Source organism: Puma concolor, chromosome D1, assembly GCF_028749965.1.
Source record: "Puma concolor isolate L17-30 chromosome D1, mPumCon1.1.hap2, whole genome shotgun sequence".
In the NCBI taxonomy this organism is placed as follows: Eukaryota; Metazoa; Chordata; class Mammalia; order Carnivora; family Felidae; genus Puma; species Puma concolor.
Genome location: NC_141676.1, coordinates 77,451,710 through 77,469,022, shown reverse-complemented (window position 1 = coordinate 77,469,022; position 17,313 = coordinate 77,451,710). Strand labels below are relative to the sequence as shown.

Below are 17,313 nucleotides of genomic sequence, written 5' to 3'. Positions count from 1 at the left end.
GAGGTGACAGCAAGTGGGCCCAGGGGCTTTCTAGAACCCATATGTTTCTGGTCAGTTTTTTAAAGCTATAATTACAAATATTCTAGAATCTGGTGGTTGCTTGCCAGTAACCAACGGTTAGGCAAGAATGGAGCAGAAAGCACATAACTGTCCTCATCAACCTGTACAGGAAGCCGCTGACCACCCCCCCCCCCCCCCGGTCTGGCCAGGCACCGGCCTCAAGCAGGGGGACAAATGAACCCGTCCCTCGAGATGAGAGGCTCCCCTGCTGTTAGAAACTCTCTAAGAACAATATCCCACAGCCTGGCTAAGCTGCTATCTCTGCTTGTCATTTTCTAAATCCCTTGTTGACGTCACCGCAGCTGGCTTATTTCTGCAACATCCTTCTGACCTCCCATGAGATCACGGCACCTCTTCCCAGGGCCCTTCATTCAGGTCATTAAGAGTTATCTAAATAAATGCATGAATTTCAATGTTCAAGAACACAGAGATAGCATGGTCTAATGGGTACATATCCTGGCCGGAAAAACGGGTTGAGGGTCAGGTGGGCCAGCTTCTGCTGCCCACTCACTAGTCCACAAATATTTACTGAACATGTACCCTCTGCTTGGGGATACCACAGCGAACAATACACATACAATCCTTTGTCCTTCGTGTTTTCACCTGGGAGGAATGTCCTAATTAGCTAATGACCTTGGGCTGGCCTCTTAACTGCTCTGTGCCTAATTTTCCTCTTCAAGAGCATCCCCCCCCCCACCCCCAACTTCTCTCTTTTATCTCCTAGGACTGCTGTGGTAGCAAGACGTGAAAATTATTTTGAGCTCTTTGCAAGAAAGATAAAATTGTGAATTCTTAAAAATGTTCATTTCCCTTCCTCTTACCTTCATTTCTCCTTTACCTCGTCTCAGCCTCAAATGATGCTAAGTACTATTTTACCTCCCAAGGTGGAGAGGGAGTACTTATAATAACAAAGATAATGGAGTTGAGTCTGCTTTCACAGCACTCAAAATAGAAGATCCAAGGATAAGGAATCTAACTGTAGGGTGTGGGTGGCACATTAAGTGAAAAAGAAACTTCTTTTTTGCTCTGAGTATTGAGACGTGCCCTTTTTGTCAGCCAAAAGCTCATAAGTATCCACCGGGTGCCAGCACAGTACCAGGCACCAGAGAAGCCTGCCCGCAGTGTGGGGAGGTTAAGATCTCAGTAACTGAGAAGAACTGAAGGGTGGACCTTAAGTACCAGGGAATATGGCACAGGTTAGATGGATGGGAAGTCCAGAGACAGACTCACCCTTCCTATGAGCCATCAACTAAGCCAAGATGGCGGGAGGCTGGGTGGGTTCCTTAATTTTCTGGGCAATCTCACTAACACCTCCTTCCCTGGCCAAGTACACACACCCAGAGGGAAATGTGTGCGCCTGCCATGGGAAAGAGCTGAGCTGGACTGAACAGATGCTTTCAAGTGTTTTCAAGTATTCCAACCACAACCACTATGCTCTATCCAGTAGATAATTCCATGGAGCCCTGTCTAGTGTTTCCCTGGTTCCCAACTTAGAACACACCCTTCACCAGCTGCAGAGAGGGCTCAGCCCACTGGCTGAGGACACACAAGCCCAGGCTCTCTCTGGAGCCGGGGGCCTTTGACCAGCGTGTAATGGAGCCCGGCCCAGCTGCAGAACTTTCCGGCATGACTTTTCCCCTTGCTGAGGCACACACGGGCCCTAGGCTGGTGCGTTGTACTCTAAGCTATTAACAGCAAAGTCATATGGACAGCTGTTATTGGCAGAAAGAAGGAAAGGCAAAACTGGGAGCTTATGGCCAATATTATAGTCTAGTGATAGTCCTGAATCCTTCCTCTCTTTTCCTCCCAACACTCACCGGTGACCACGCCCTACTAATTTCACCCTCTTACTGACTCCCCCTTAGAGTCCCACCCATAGCCTGGCTCCCTTAACTTCAGCATTCACCCCTCCAGACCCTCCCAGAGGGCTCTTTCTCCAGTCTTGTACCATGTTCCTCTCTGCCTTAAACACCCTCCAGTCACTGGTTCTCTGCTGACTACAGGAAAAAGTACAATCTCTCAACCTGACCAAATGCCCCCTCACAAGCCACCTCGCTGCATTCTCCCCCAGCTAGCTGTACCCAGCCGTCCAGAACTCGCCCCGCTGTTTCGTACCTCTCTCCCCTATGCAAAATCCTCCTCCTATCTCTGATGTTCTTTCTCCGGAATGTCCAACGAACTCATCTCTTCAAAGTCCAACTCAAGGGTTCCCCTCTGTGAGGCTGTCTACAGCCACATTCCGCCGTGCCCTGCGCCCCCGGTGGCCACCACTTTCTCTCTTTCGTCACTGCAATGCGCGGACTGCCTGGTTCCTCCGCTGGCTGCTACGTTGGCTCGCTGGGGATGGAGTTGTCATTCACCAAGGCACAGTGCACAGCCTGAAGCACAGCAGGTGCTGGCTGCAGAACAGGTGCTGGGTGGATGTGTGGCCCTGGCCTCACCTGCTGGGTTCTGAGCCTCACCTGCTGGGTCCCCGGCCTCACCTGCTGCGTTCTCAGCGCATCCAGCTCTCTCTCCAGCCAGGTCCGCAGTCTCCGCTCCATCTGCTCTCGCTTCTCACACGCAGACTGCAGCTGGCTCAGGGCCTGCTGGAGCTTCTCAACCTTCTCCACATAGGCTTGCTTCTCTCGTAGCTGAGCAGGGGACAGTGAAGAGCAGCAGAGAACTCAGACCGGCAGTACTCAAAGCTGGGGTGGAGGTGGGGGGTTGGATTACCTGGGGTCCTATCTGAACTGCAAGTGCATGTGCCTTCCCTACCGCCATCCCCCTGGTGTGCTGGGGCAGAAAGGGTTCAGACAAAGGCCACCAGGAATTAAAGACCCTACTAGGGCGCCCGCTTTCAGTAGCGTGTATAGCTCTGAGCTCCATCCTTGGTAATCGCTTAACGATCACAGCATTTGCAGACACTGAAAAGGAAGCCAGTAAAGAGTTTTCAGTGCCACAAGGAAAATCTTGTTCTATAACGTGAAGTAAAAAACCCAGAATCAAAAACTATATATGTGCTCACAACTCTGCCTGCCCACCTGTCTATTGTCTATGCATAAAAAAAGACTGGAAGGGGCACCTGGGTAGCTCAGTCAGGTAAGCGTCCCACTCTTGATTTGGGCTCTGGTCATGATCTCATGGTGGTTCGTGGGATGGAACCCCGTGTTGGACTCTGTGCTGACAGCTTGGAGCCTGCTTTGGATTCTCTCTCTCCCTCTCTTTCTGCCCCTCCCCCACTCATGCTTGCTCTCTCTCTCAAAATAAATAGGTAAATAAATTAAAAAAAAAAAGACTGGACGGTTAAGCAGCCGACTTGGGCTCAGGTCATGATCTCGCGGTCCGTGAGTTCGAGCCCCGCGTTGGGCTCTGTGCTGACAGCTCGGAGCCTGGAGCCTGCTTTGGATTCTGTGTACCCCCTTCTCTCTGCCCCTCCCCCACTCGTGCCCTGTCTCGTTCTGTCTCTCAAAAATAAATACATGTTAAAAAATTTTTTTTAATTAAAAAAAGACTGGAAATTACTTAAAAGCATCACCATGTTTATGTGTATGGCACAACAGTAGCTTCTCATCTTCCTTATTCTTTTCTGCAATTTTCAAATCTTCTATAATAACTGTAGGTGTATGTATACATGCATGTGTACCCATTTGTGTGTGAATAAATGTAAAATTTCCTATTCAGATATTTGTGGAGTAACTTTCTCCTAAAAGACTTCAGAGCCCTTTACAGAGGAGTAGTTCACAGCCCCAAAGACTACCGTAAACTGAGGAGACGGAAACTAAGGTAAAAAGGATTTATGTAAATGTCCCATCAGGCACAGATTCAGAATCATGAAAACTTTGTTTTCTTCCAATTAGGAGTCTGGCCCATGTCCACAAATCCCAGGCCCAATTCTAACTTTCTGGGAACTGGCTCATGCCAAAAACCAGGCTGAGGTGTTGACTTGATCTGGTTGTGGGTGAGAAGACACCAGATGGTATTTCCTGTCTGCACCTGGGTGTGCTGATGCCTTGCAGGTGATTCAGATCCTGAGTTCAACCCACGATTGCACCGGCAAGCTGGAACATGCTAGTGATTTAAGAGCTTGCTGCAAAAGGCGGTTTCTCAACTTAGCAGACAGCACCGTATTGAGCTATACCTGTATCCCAGCCAAAGCCACTGAAATAAAATGGAGGTGCTTCTGACCTTTCGTGGCGGGGGGTAGGGAGCAGCAACCTTACAGCCTTCTCTAAACCTGCTCTTGGCATCAGTGTCCATCAAACTCTTTCCTTCACTGTGCTTTTGATGACTTGTTTCAACCAAACAGACACTGAAGGACCCACTAACTGCAGGTTCCTGTGCCAGAAGAGGACTGATCTGAGGAAACATTTTGTGAGTATCATTCATACACTACTTACAGCACATCCTACACTGTATACAGTTTTCTGCGCGTGCAGCCATTCGAACAGAAGGGCCATGAGATCTGTTCATTGTGGTCCCTGTTGGGCAGAGGACACAGTATGTCCCTAATGCCTGCAACAGTACCTGACATCCTGCAAAGTACTCAACAAATGTTTGCTAAACAGAGAATTGCTATTCCTAATCAATAGCAAGTTCCTTGAAGGCACGGATCTGTCTCATTCACCTTTGTATCAGCCTTAAGTCTAGCAATGAGGATATTAGGTTGAGTGTGATTAAGAACAACAGTTAAGGGGCGCCTAGGTAGCTCAGTCGGTTAAGCGAGTGACTCTTGATTTTGGCTCAGGTCGTGATCTCATGGTTCATGAGTTTGAGCCTCACGTGGGGCTCTGCTCTGACAGTGTAGAGCCTGCTTGGGATTCTCTCTCTCCCTCTCTCTCTGCCCCTCCCCCATTGCCCTCTCTGCCTCAAACTAAATAAATAACATTAAAAAAAAAGAATAACAGTTTTATCAGCCAACATATTTGGAGCTTCTCCATGCCAAGCATGTGCTTTACATGCAATTATCTCATTGAATCCTCCTGATGACAGTAAGAACACAACTGCTGTATTATCTCCATTTAAGAGAGAGAAGACTGAGGACTGAAGAGGTCACAGGACTTGCTCAAGGTCACAGACTGACACATCATAGGGTCAGGGTTCTAATTCACCATAGTCTGGCTCTGGAGTCAAAGAAGTCAGGGTAAGCACTCAATATGAGCTATCTGAACTGAATGAAGACCTTTCAAAAGAAACTTTAATGAGAACAGGGAGTCATGCTGGAAGGGGGACAAAGAGATTTTGCAGGAGCTCCATGCAATCAAAGACCTTCTGTAACAACAAGAAAAGATCCATACCAGTGATTATAAAAAACCTGTCTTTAAGGAACTCACAATTAGCTTGTATTTTATTAGAAATATTAAAATGAAGAGATTTAAAAAAATTTAATTCTCTTTGGCTCCATATATGGAGATGGAGCCTGAATAAGAAATTTCAGTGACAACCTTAATGAGGAGTCCTGGCCTCCCTTTCTCCAAACAGACCTTGTGTCCTTGAGGGATTAAGGTCGCTGTCTGCAGCAAATGTACTTCCTACTTAATGAGTGGCAACAGAGAATCCTCTGGGACTGCTGCTTGGGGTCCTCATGCTAGTCTTAAAATTGCGGTTTCTGCAGAGGCGCCTGGACGGCTCCGTCGGTTAAGCGTCCAACTCTTGATGTCAGCTCAGATCAGGATCTCACGGTTCATGAGACTGAGCCTCGAGACGGGCTCTGTGGCACTGATCCTGCTTGGGATTCTTTCTCCCTCTCTCTCTCTGCCTCCTCCCACCCTCTCTCACGTGCACACTTGCTCTCTCTCTCTCTCTCTCAAAAATAAACATTTTTGTAAATTGCAGTTTCTATATTAGGATTCATGGGTTTAAAAGGCTTCTAGTGGGCAAGACCTTTGTTGATTTAACAGTCTCCCCCTTCAGCTGCTTGAACCTTGAAGCCGAAGGTGCTGGGACACCCGGGTTACCCAGCGCCAGGACATGTCTTCTGAAGGAGCAGCTTTTCGTTTTCAGCCACAGTTGGATTGACAAGAGCACTGTTTTCTGCGTGCCAAGCACCCAGGTCAGTACTTTGTGTGAAATATGAGCTTCTATTTTCCACGTGGCTCTGGGCAGGACAGCCCCCGTAATAGCGGGGATTTGCCACCTCAGGGAGCCCACAGGGGTGGTCCAGAAGGCTCCCATCTACCTGCCCGGGCCTCTCCTTTCCTGCCACCGCATCCACAGCCTGAACCTCAGAAATGGCCGTTCAAGTCCTGAACCTCAGAAATGGCCGTTCAAGTTCTTCCACAGTAGGCCGGAAAGCAAAGTCTACCTCACAAAACTTAATCTAAAGGGTTGATTTAATCAGAGACTGCTACATCCATAATGCTTGAGAGGGCTCAAAATTTCCTGCACTAGGGGAGTCACTGCCCAGCTGAGCCAACTTCTGGAAACTGGAGCCTGGTTTGCTGAATGCCACCTCCACTTTTGGGGGGACACTTTTGCCCCCTCCCTTTTTTTTTTTTTTAATGCAATCAAAAGCTCAGAGACAGAGCAGATAAACTCTTTTTTTTTTTTTTTTTTTTTTAAACGGTTAGTCTCTTTTCTCCACAGGCAGCAGTGGTTTCCAATCCCTCCATTTATTTCCAGCCCTGGACACCTGCCCACCAATGGGCGGCAGGCTGGCTTTCAGGCGGAAAGTGTGCTCTCTCACGGCTGTCTTTCATACTCTGCCTAGTTCTGGGCTGTATAAACTGTGTTTGTATGAACTTTTATTTAGGAGGCCTCCTACATCCCTCCCCCTGACTTAACGCCTTGGAGTTGGCTCCGGGCAGGGGTGCTGGTTAGGAAAACGAAGCAGAGGCCCTCAGGGTTATGTCTTCACCCCGTCTCACCTCCTCCTCCAGCTTGATGACCCTGGCCTGGGCGTTGCTCAGAGCCTGGTCCAGGATCTCGATGTGTCTCCGGTGGTCCTCACTCGCGGTCCGCACTGCTGCTAACTCCATTTCCAACTTCTCCTTCTCCTTCAAGAATTCTTTGTCTAAAAGGGAGACAAGAACAAAACCACCTCTATCAGAAAGCACTCACCCTCTGGGCTCACGGCCAGTCTACATCTGGCAAGGATTAGAAACAAAAAAGCCTGCAGAGAGCAGAGGGTTGAATTACTGCTTTTGCTCCCTCTTAATAGCGGTGATGTGTGTGGTAAGGAGTGCTCAAAAACCGCTGTTAACTCTCGATACATTTCGACTCACAGTTCCAGAGATGAACGGTACACAAAGAACCAGTGACCCACATTCTCTGTAACTCACTTCTGTACAACATTTACTTTTGCTTCAAATTAGCCTTGTACCTACGATTTCATTTTATGCTCAAACCTCCCCTGCTTCTGTCTTCTGAACCAGTGATGAAAGGGCAGGCAGGGCTAACAATAATACTAATATTCTCATTCACAGAAAAATAAACCAAGGCCCAGAGGGTTCAGCTCTTTGACTGAGGCCAAGAACAGAGGGGAGCTCTAACCCAGGCCTCCAATCTTGGGCTGGATCCTCTTCCTGTACGACCCAGACCCCCACATTTTCTCCTAATTCTGTTCAAGAGGGGAAAGGGAAATTGCTTTGGATTTAGGGACACTGCTTTGGATTTAGGAAACTGTTTTCTTCTCATTCAGTGGCAATGTATCTGATGGCAATCACTGTCTCTTTGCACACGGACAGCAAAGGGCCACCCTGCATTCAGTAGCTTCCACACCACCTTCCGGTAGACTGACCACCATGTTAGTTTAAGCAGGGATGGCCAGTGGTGTCACGGGAACAGTATTACTCACCGGAGACATTTTCCCTGTTAACAAAAGCAATACATTTTATTTTGAAAATAAATCCGAATCTTTGGTCACGTTGTACGTAATATGGAAAAACTTGAATGAACTCAACGTGAAAGATTAAGGGATTGGGTAAATAAACTACTTAAAACCCTCCAATAGCCTAGGTTGCATCCATTAAAAATTAAAAAAGATATTATTAGTGACACGGAAAAACACTTCATTATTGAAAAAAAGTGGTTACATAAACCCTACTCATGCTATTCCATCATTGTGAAAAACAAGGCATATGCAACAGCAGCGGCGAGAGTTAGAAGCTGATTTCAATGGGCCCGCGTCACTCGAATGCTTCAGATGGGTTATCGGGGTCCTTCGGCAACCATGGTCCGGAAGCTACACCAGCGGGTGCCCATGGTTTCACTCATTCATATTTCCTCGTAGAGTCATCCATTAATTCAACAAAGAGTTATCAAACACTAAGGACCAGCCCAGTGGGCATGGAAGCAATGGAAAAAATGCTGTGCTTAAGGAGCAGGAAACGTGCTTTTGAATACAGGGCAGGAGAATAAAAAAGACACTTTAAGCCTACAAATAAGCATTAACAAACTCATAATTTTAGAGCCGGAAGGGATCATAGGAAATACCCCCTCTGGTTCTGCCTGCTACTTTATGAGTGCAAAAAGGAAAGCCCAAGAACGAAGGCACTTGTCCAAGGTCCCCCTGCCAGCTGGCACAGAGAGAGCCCAAACCCGGGTCTCCTGATGTCTCAGCACAATGTCCTTCCCCCTTGACTACACTGCCCCTGCACTGTGAGGTCACGGTGACAGGATCCGAGTGCAAGCAGAACAGCTTTGGAACTGGCAGCCTGGGTAGCCTTGTACAGCTAAGTGGCAGAAACAATGGCATCCCCTGGAAACAAAATGAAGCCATGAAGATCCTGACCCTGAACACAGAATTACTTGTGGGCTATTTGTGTGCCTCCTGGCAATGGGCAACTGACCTCCCCACTTCTCCCTTTCAGCGGCATCTGACACTTCTTTCCCAATCCGTGGAGAACGGCCACGCGAAAGGCCCAAACGAATGGGTCAGTAGCAGCCCACTGGCTCTGCGCCCCACCATCCACAGCCCTGAACAACCCAGAGCATTTCACTCTTTCTATGCAAAGTCAATGACATCTGAACACTAGCTCCACGGGTTTGGGCAACATCTCAACAGGCAGGGTGCCCACTTGCCTTGTCCAGGCTCTGGAGGGCACCCAGGAGTTACTCAGCATGCTTGGGAATGAAACGCTGGATTTCAGGGCTTCTGTCTGCTTATCAGCCTAAGCGTAAAAGTTTTTCTCTTTGTTGAGGGCAGCCAAGGACATGTTGATTTTGACCAGAAGAGAGTAAAACGATAGACTGAGCTCAAGATTAGAAGCCGCTCGAGTTCGGCAAATTGATGATCACAGTTTTTTCTGTGTCACAAGGACAGCTATTCATATTTCTGATTAAGTATCCTTCCCCTCCTACAGACACACACACACACACACACACACACACACACACACACACACAGAGGCAGACACACTGGATTCTAGCATTTACTATTTACTTGACATCATACTGTGGTTAAGGCATGGGCCTCAACATCAGAAAAGAACTAGATTCAAATCCCAAGTTCACCACTTTCCAGTTATGAGGTCTCAAGCATGGTTAACCTCTCTCTGAGACTCAGCTCCGTCATGTAATCAAATCACCTAATGGAACTATCCGACGAGAGAGATAGCATCTATATCACAGTGTTATCAAACATGACTCTGTTGGTAGAGATGAGGCATATAAAGCCTGAATATCCTAGATATCTGTTTTGGTCATTATTGACTCCTTGAGCCTAGAAGAGTGCCTGGCTCAATATCGTTGAATGAATGGATGAATCTCTACTATGCGCCAAGTTCACTGCCAACCGCATAATAAACGGTAGTTAGTTCTCGTTAGCTGCTAGCTATCTCCTGACAGCCCTTGTTCCACAGCTGTCCACTCTGCCACTGAAGCCATGCTGACCATGGATGTCCCTGGTTCCCTTCTCTGCTGAGGCTCCCTGAACCCCACAGGTTGCACCACCGGACTAAGACGTAGGTATTGAATGAAGACTCCGTTAGCTCTGGACTGCTTTGCTGTCCTCTGAAACTCACAGGTCGAAACATCTCTGTTATGAGGTTGATGACCTTAAATTTCAGGCTGTAGCAATATCACTTAGTATCACTCACACTGGCTCAGAACTTCTTGTCCACTGATAGGACAATGTTCTCGACAGCAGCAACAGTAACAAACTCTGCTCATGTTTGTTGAACCCGAACTGTGTTCCAAGAATGGGGACTTAATTCCCTCTAACTATTCCCATTATTCTAAATTTACTGTGTAATTATTATTCCCGTTACTATTTCCACTTTCCAAGTAAGTCACATGCCCACAGGAGCGGGACGACTCTGTCAACGGCTGAGGCAGAAAGTGCTTTTGTGCCGAACTCAAGTTCACAAGCATGGTGCTATGTGCCTCGCCTGTGCAAGCAGGCAGACAGAAGTGCAGAATACAAGACGCAGAAAGTACCAGAGAGCTCCATGATACTCATTATGGAAGACACTTAAGTATGTCACAGACCATATCACATTTCTCCCAACACAGAAATCCCATCCACATGTATATCCATTTGTAAATATTAATTAATTAAGCATCTATTACATGGAGGCGTCAGAGAGTACCGTGAAAAGCTTGGTTCTAGAAGCAAATTGCCTGGATTCATGTCCAGATCTACCACTTACAGTTCTGAGACTTTGGGGGTAAATGAACCTCTTTGTGCTTCAGCTTCCTTGCCTTTAAAGTGAGGATCACAATAGTACCTACATGGAAAATGCATATGGTATGGCGCAGGGCGCCTGGGTGGTCCAGTCAGTTGAGCATCTGACTTCGGCTCAGTTTGTGATCTCACAGTTCGTAAGTTTGAGCCCTGCGTTGGGCTCTCTGCTGTCAGTGCAGAGCCTGGAGCCCGCTTTGGATCCTCTGCTCCCTACCCCCCTTTCTGTCCCTCCTCTGATTGTACGCGCTCTCTCTCTCTCTCTCTCTCTCTCTCTCTCTCTCTCTCACAAACAAACATTAAAAAAAGTAAGTACCCATTAAATGTCAACTATGATCATGCTGTGGTTATTGTTGGTGTTCCTAAAAGTGTGATAAATTCGGGGGCTGTGAGATGAGTAGGTTGTAGCGTTTTCCTCTCAGTCAGGCAGGAAGACACAAGGACACACGCAAAGGCAATGTGACAGGTCGCACTAACATGCTTGCACAGGTGCTGTGAGAACAGAGAGAACATCTAATTCAGGCTAGTGTGTGAGGAGAGGGGTATCAAGGCAGTGAGCCTGTGGGGGCGCGTGCTGGCTGTGCCCCTGGAGACACAGGACTGAGGGGTGTCAGAGCTATTCTAAAAGGTCCTCTCTTGGGAGATGCCAAGGAAGAGCCCCATGGGTGAAACCACTGCATAAGAGAGTCGCTTCAGCTTATTATTAGTTAAGCCCCATGGGGTATCTCAAGAAATACCAGCCTCACACTGAATTTTTGGTTGGGCTCCAATGTATATACTGAGAATTCCTAGAACAGGCAAGTTGACACAAGAGAACTCTTGCCCAGAATGGTCCGTTTACTCAGTGGATATGAATTACCCTGAACTGCGTGGAGCAGCGGGTTGTTTAGCACATGGCCCCAAGCCCATTTACACAGAGGATGTCTGCTCATACACTGTTTACTCTGGAAACCACAGCCGTGGCACGGCTTTGCCAGGCTAACCTGGTTCGATTCCGGCACTTTCACACACTGGTTCACCTTGGACACGTGAGATGTCCTGGACTCCATCTCCTCAAAAGGAACAAACAAGATCCACTTTGCGTGACCGATGTGAGGATTAGAGTGGCTATCCGCAAAATACCTCCCACAGGGCTTGGCGCATAACAGGTATCGATATGTAACAACACAAGCTGACGTCTTACTGGGGGCTTACCATGTCTCAGGCACCATGTCTTCTGCTTTATAGCAGGACCTCACTGAATCCTCCTAACAACTTTGTTCGACAACTGAGAAAACCAAAGCCAAGTGAGCTGTGACACTAGTACAGATCAAACGGTAGTCGCTTCTTTGCCGCCACCCACAAGGTTAGTGTCTTTCCTAAGGAAAGTGCAAATGTGGATGCAAACTAGAACTGGCCCAATAATTCAAAGATGCTCCCTCCTCTCCATCTTACCTTCTCCTCTGCCAGTTCTAGGGAAGGTCCAAAGTGGACGGTCTGTTGAAAGTGTTTCTGCAATTGCTACCTGAGTCAGCTCAACAGCCGACTGAGCCATGGGATGGTGAGTGTGTGTTGGGAAATACAGAGGATGGGGTACGTGGGTGGGGCCTGACAGTGGGGATGCCAGGGCGCCGTGTGCCACACTGCTATTTTAGAATTCGGTGCTCCAACTTATGTCTGGAGTTCATGCGGGAGCAAAGCTGTGACCTGGCTCTTCTCAACAGGCATTAATTTCTAGGCCTTTCCTGATGTATGGGTTTTTGATGAGCTTTTACCCTGAAGCCAATATAGCTGGAGGGACAGGAGAGACCAGCTGCTGCCAGCGTGGCCGAGGGCTGACTAATTTACTGGAAGGTGTGGAAGGTAAAAGATAAGTCTTCCTTTCTCCATTCTCTCCTTGCAGCCAGAACCAAGGTTTAACCCATTCCCTGGCTGGTTCTATGGGGATTTAGATCTGTCCTGGATTGGGTGCACATTCGTGTGTGTATGTGCATAGATATAAACACAGACCAAGCCAATTCTGTTCGAGTTCCAGATCCCATGTGCTCACACAGACGCACACAACTAGCCCATTAACTGGCTGGTTCTGTGCGGTTATTTCCCTGGTACTTCTCAAGGAAGATTCTTGTTGCCCTGCATGTGGCAAGAGGACGCAGTGCTGATGGAGCAAAGGGAGGAGAAGGCAGGCACAGCCCAACACACCCTCTGAAATGCCAACAACCTGCACTCTCGTTCTGACTGATGAGACTGATTGTAGGAGTACAGCATCTGGCTGCTCTGAGTAACGAGAATGTAAAGGACGCTACCAGAGAACAGGCCATGGACAGTGGGAGTCAGAGGAGATGGGGCTAACAGTCCCCAGGCCCTCTGTACCACAGCAGAGGGCCCACGTCCAGCACCCGTGAGACAGGGCCTGCAAGAGGCAAGTGCTTCCTCACTGGCTCTCCATGGAGCAGCCAACTTTCAGAGACCTGGTTTAGACAACACTCAGTTTAGAAGAGCCATTACTATAGTGCTCTACCCACAGAGCTAATCTGGCAAGTTGCCATGAGTGCCCTACAAAGCCCCCCTCATCTGTCCCTGCCTAGTACTCCCCATTTGAGGGGGTCAAACCTGAAGGGCCACGCGCCCAACCTAAGCCAGTCAGAGTCTCTCGTCCGGGAACATGCAAGTGGGAGCCATGGAGAGGCGTGATGCTGATGTGGTAACCCAGCTCTTAGGCTATTCCAGCACGTGCTTTGGAGACACGGAGAAAGCCATTCTCTAGAGAATGAAGAATCAAGCAGGTGAACATAAGAGTGGATGAGAATCCACGGTGAGAGAGGGAGGAAAACAGAGCTGTACAGACAATACTGACTATACTTCCTGCCTGAGGGCTCCATTGCACACAGATGCACTTAGAAAACAGCCCTCTTATTTGGGCTTTAGCTACTAGCTCAGGCACATTTTACTTTTCATAATGAAAGATCGCTAAGACACTACTCTTCTTTATACATCTACACCCTTCTCCACCAAGAAAGGACTTGGTAGTTTGGTTAACACCTTAGGAGGATGCTGACTAACAGTAATGGCGTCAATTCTGTTAACTAGAAACTCCTCTGCACCGCTAATGAAACAGATTCCCTCTTGCGAAAACGTGTCCAAATACTTATTTGCCATATTCTCTCCCTAAAGTTTCTTCGCCTGTTTCTTCTCCTCTAGGATGCTTCAGCTCTGGATTCCCTGGCCCCGTATCTTATGAACACTGAACAGATGTTGGGGAGAACTCTATTTCAAGGGCCAGCTACAAGCTATGAGGTAAGGGAAGAGTCAAATCCTTTTGGAAGTCCCGTTGACGCTAAGAGTAATTTCTTTTTTCTGAGGTCGTGTGAGTGCAAAGACAACAGAAGGTATTTCATTTAGTTCCCTATTTGCAAATTATTCAGCTTCATTCTGCCTCAGAGATATTTTACACGGGAGTGCATTCTTGACATCTGCCCTCACCCCCTCACCTCAGTTTGAGAGTCAGACTGATGAACCCAGAAAGGGACCCCCCCCGCCCCCCCGCCAAACAGGGTACTATTTACATTATAGAAGAGTGAGCTCTTGACATGAGACTTATTTGATGTAAAAGATGAAAGATGCGGCGCCTGGGTGGCTCAGTCAGTTAAGCATCAGACTTCGGCTCAGATCATGATCTCGCGGTCCGTGAGTTCGAGCCCCGTGTCAGGCTCTGTGCTGACAGCTCGGAGCCTGGAGCCTGCTCCGGATTCTGCGTCTCCCCCTCTCTCTCTACCCCTCCCCCCGCTCATGCTCTGTCTCTTTTCCTCTCCTCAAAATAAATAAACATTAAAAACAAAAAAAGATGAAAGATAATCCCCCTTTCAAAGCCACGCTAACTAATTCAGAGATGAAAAAGCAATGCAAAGCTGACCCCATAAGCTGCTTTTCTGGCTTTTTGCTGTCTTTGTAAAATCGGCTGATACGGTTTCTCAGGTAAGGAAACTTGTCATCTCAGGAAAGGGTCTTCAGCTCTGGCAGCCCCAGTGTGCAAGTGCGGGTTGCCATGGTTCCGCCGGGCGACTGGAGACAGAGAGGGTGTGAGTGGGCGGCTAAGTAGGTCTGTTGACACACACACTGAACAGTCCAGTGGGGGCTTGTTTTACATGGCTCCGACAGTGAACTGTTTTTAAATGAATTCTCAATAGGGAAGTTAAGATCGGGAGTTCAAACCCCACTGTTCTGCAGAGCCTGGGCAGAGAGAGATGGGGAGGGGAGAGAAGGGATGTGGGGGGCCAAGTAGGAAGGAGGGGGTTCTGAAGAAGGCACCCCGTCCCAATTTAATTAAATTTCTTTCAATTTACAAGGAAAAACAGTTTTCCTTTCACATTGTACTATGGCAGCAAAATTACTCTAAAATACTAATCAGTTTTCAAGGCCCACCCTGAAGGTTACAGGCTGCATGAAGCTTTTCTGATTCCTTCCATAAAACAGATCTTTCCTAAACGAGAGAGCCGGAACACATACACTTTGCTGGGGGGGGGGGGGGGAGGGAGGGGAGAAGGGCGGGGGTGGGGGGCAGCAGGTGTGGGGAGTGGTCTTAATGAGCCCGTACCATATTCTGCCTTGTAGTCCACACACAGTGGCCGGTGTCTGTCTAGAATCTTCCTAGCAGGCTTACTTTGTACCACCTTTGTAGGATTCTAAGAACCTAAGATAACAGAAGTTTCCTAGGTAAAGAGCTGTGGCAGGTTTAGGCAACAGCTTACTGAGCAAGACAATGCTTCTGATACACGATCAAGTTCTAACTCAGTCTTTAAAACTTTTTAAAAAATGGGGGCGCCTGAGTGGCTCAGTGGGTTAAGCGGCCGACTTCAGCTCAGGTCATGATCTCGTGGTCCCTGATTTCGAGCCCTGCATCGGGCTCTGTGCTGACAGCTCAGAGCCTGGAGCCTGCTTCGGATTCTGTGTCTCCCTCTCTCTCTGTCCCTCCCCCATTCGCATTCTGTCTCTCTCTGCCTTTCAAAAATGAATAAATGTTAAAAAAAATTTTTTTAAACATTAAAAAAAATGAAAGTTTCAGATACTTCTCACTGGAAGGAGACAAAACCTAACCAGAAAATATTCTATTCATCTAATGAAGGAAAACAATACAGTTTGGTCTTAACATACTTAAATTTTTGTTACTTTATAGAAGTTATCCCTTGCACGTTAATATCCAGGCCTCAAAGTGAGTTTGCAGCGCCGAAAGTAAGCTACCTTAGCTATGATGTGGTAAAAATATTTGAATATCAGTAGTCCTTTTCAATATAATTTTCCTTTTTTTTTTAATGTTTATTTTTGACAGAGAAAGACAGACACAGAGAGAGACAGAGCACGAGCAGGGGAGGGGCAGAGAGACGGAGACCCAGAAACCTAAGCAGGGTCCAGGCTCTGAGCTGTCAGTACAAAGCCCGACGCGGGGCTCAAACTCACGGACTGTGAGATCATGACCTGAGCCGAAGTCGGAAGCTTAACCAACGGAGCCACCCAGGTGCCCCAATATAATTTTCTGTAAATACAGTCCTCTTAAATAAAACATAATCTCTTAAAATATAATGTTCCCTACTATAGTCATTCTTCCTGTTGCATTTCAATCTTGGAAACTGTACTTACACATTTAGGTATAATTTACAGGTGCTGGTTTTTTTAACCTACCTAAATTTATGACCCATGCAGCTTGCTAACTTGCTTGACTGAGTAAACACCCCTGCATCCGCTCAGCTTCCAAATGTACTGTTCAACTTGCCACTTTATTTTTTTTTTTACTTGAAATAAAAATGTACTGTTGCTCCTGTATCATTGCCGATGGCAGCCGATGGCAAAACGGCAAATTCGGCAATGAATAATGCCACATAAATATAGGATACACCAGGCGTGTGGTTTTGACTGCACGCATATTTCGTGAATCAATTATAAACCAAATTTTCTCTAACCACCAGAGAACAGAAGTCCGTTTCTTATTTTTGTCTTTTCTTAATATAAAAAGATGAACCACAGACGCTTCTGTTCACTGTGGCTCCCCGTGTAGAAAACATCCATAAAACCTGGACATAACACAGAGAGCAATGATGTGAATGCAGTGGAAAGGGATGTAAGCAGACACATGGGGGGAGGCGAGGGAAAGGACTACAAGGTCTACATGTGCTGGACCTTGACCGAGGTGGTTGCTTCATCTCCTCACACGATACACCTGAAATGTGTAAATTTTATTATACATATATATATACACATTATATACTTATGTCTGTTTGAATTAAGACATTAATTTTAGCATCATTAGAACATGTACATATAGAAAGCTATGGTTTTAAATGGGCCCTTTAGGGGGGCACCTGGGTGGCTCAGTCGGTTAAGCGTCCGACTTCAGCTCAGGTTCGTGGTTCATGGGTTCAAGCCCCACATCGGGCTCTGTGCTGACAGCTCGGAGCCTGGAGCCTGCTTCGGATTCTGTGTCTCCCTCTCTCTCTGCCCCTCCCCCACTCATGCTCTGTCTCTCTCTCTCTCTCTGTCAAAAATAAATAAACATTAAAAAAAATTTTTTTTAATGGATGCTTTGAATGGCAGATAAGACACCAAGGCCTGGCCCAGGCGGGCATTTATGCTGAGGAAGTTGTTTTCCCTGGGGAATCAAGTGGTCCATTCTAGGACTGATC

General features: G+C 47.3%; 1 protein-coding gene across 11 annotated transcripts in view; it reads right to left on the bottom strand.

Annotated features, from left to right (window-relative positions):
- AMOTL1 (angiomotin like 1) overlaps positions 1 to 17,313 on the bottom strand; it is a 154,930-nt gene that overhangs the window by 17,340 nt on the left and 120,277 nt on the right. For all 11 annotated transcript variants that reach the window (XM_025928430.2, XM_086678594.1, XM_086678595.1 and 8 more), the window contains 2 exons: positions 6,906 to 7,051; positions 2,544 to 2,693 (listed from right to left, as the gene is read on the bottom strand). In XM_025928430.2, coding sequence (XP_025784215.1) covers positions 2,544 to 2,693; positions 6,906 to 7,051 — 296 coding nt within the window. The remainder of the gene's footprint in view (positions 1 to 2,543; positions 2,694 to 6,905; positions 7,052 to 17,313) is intronic.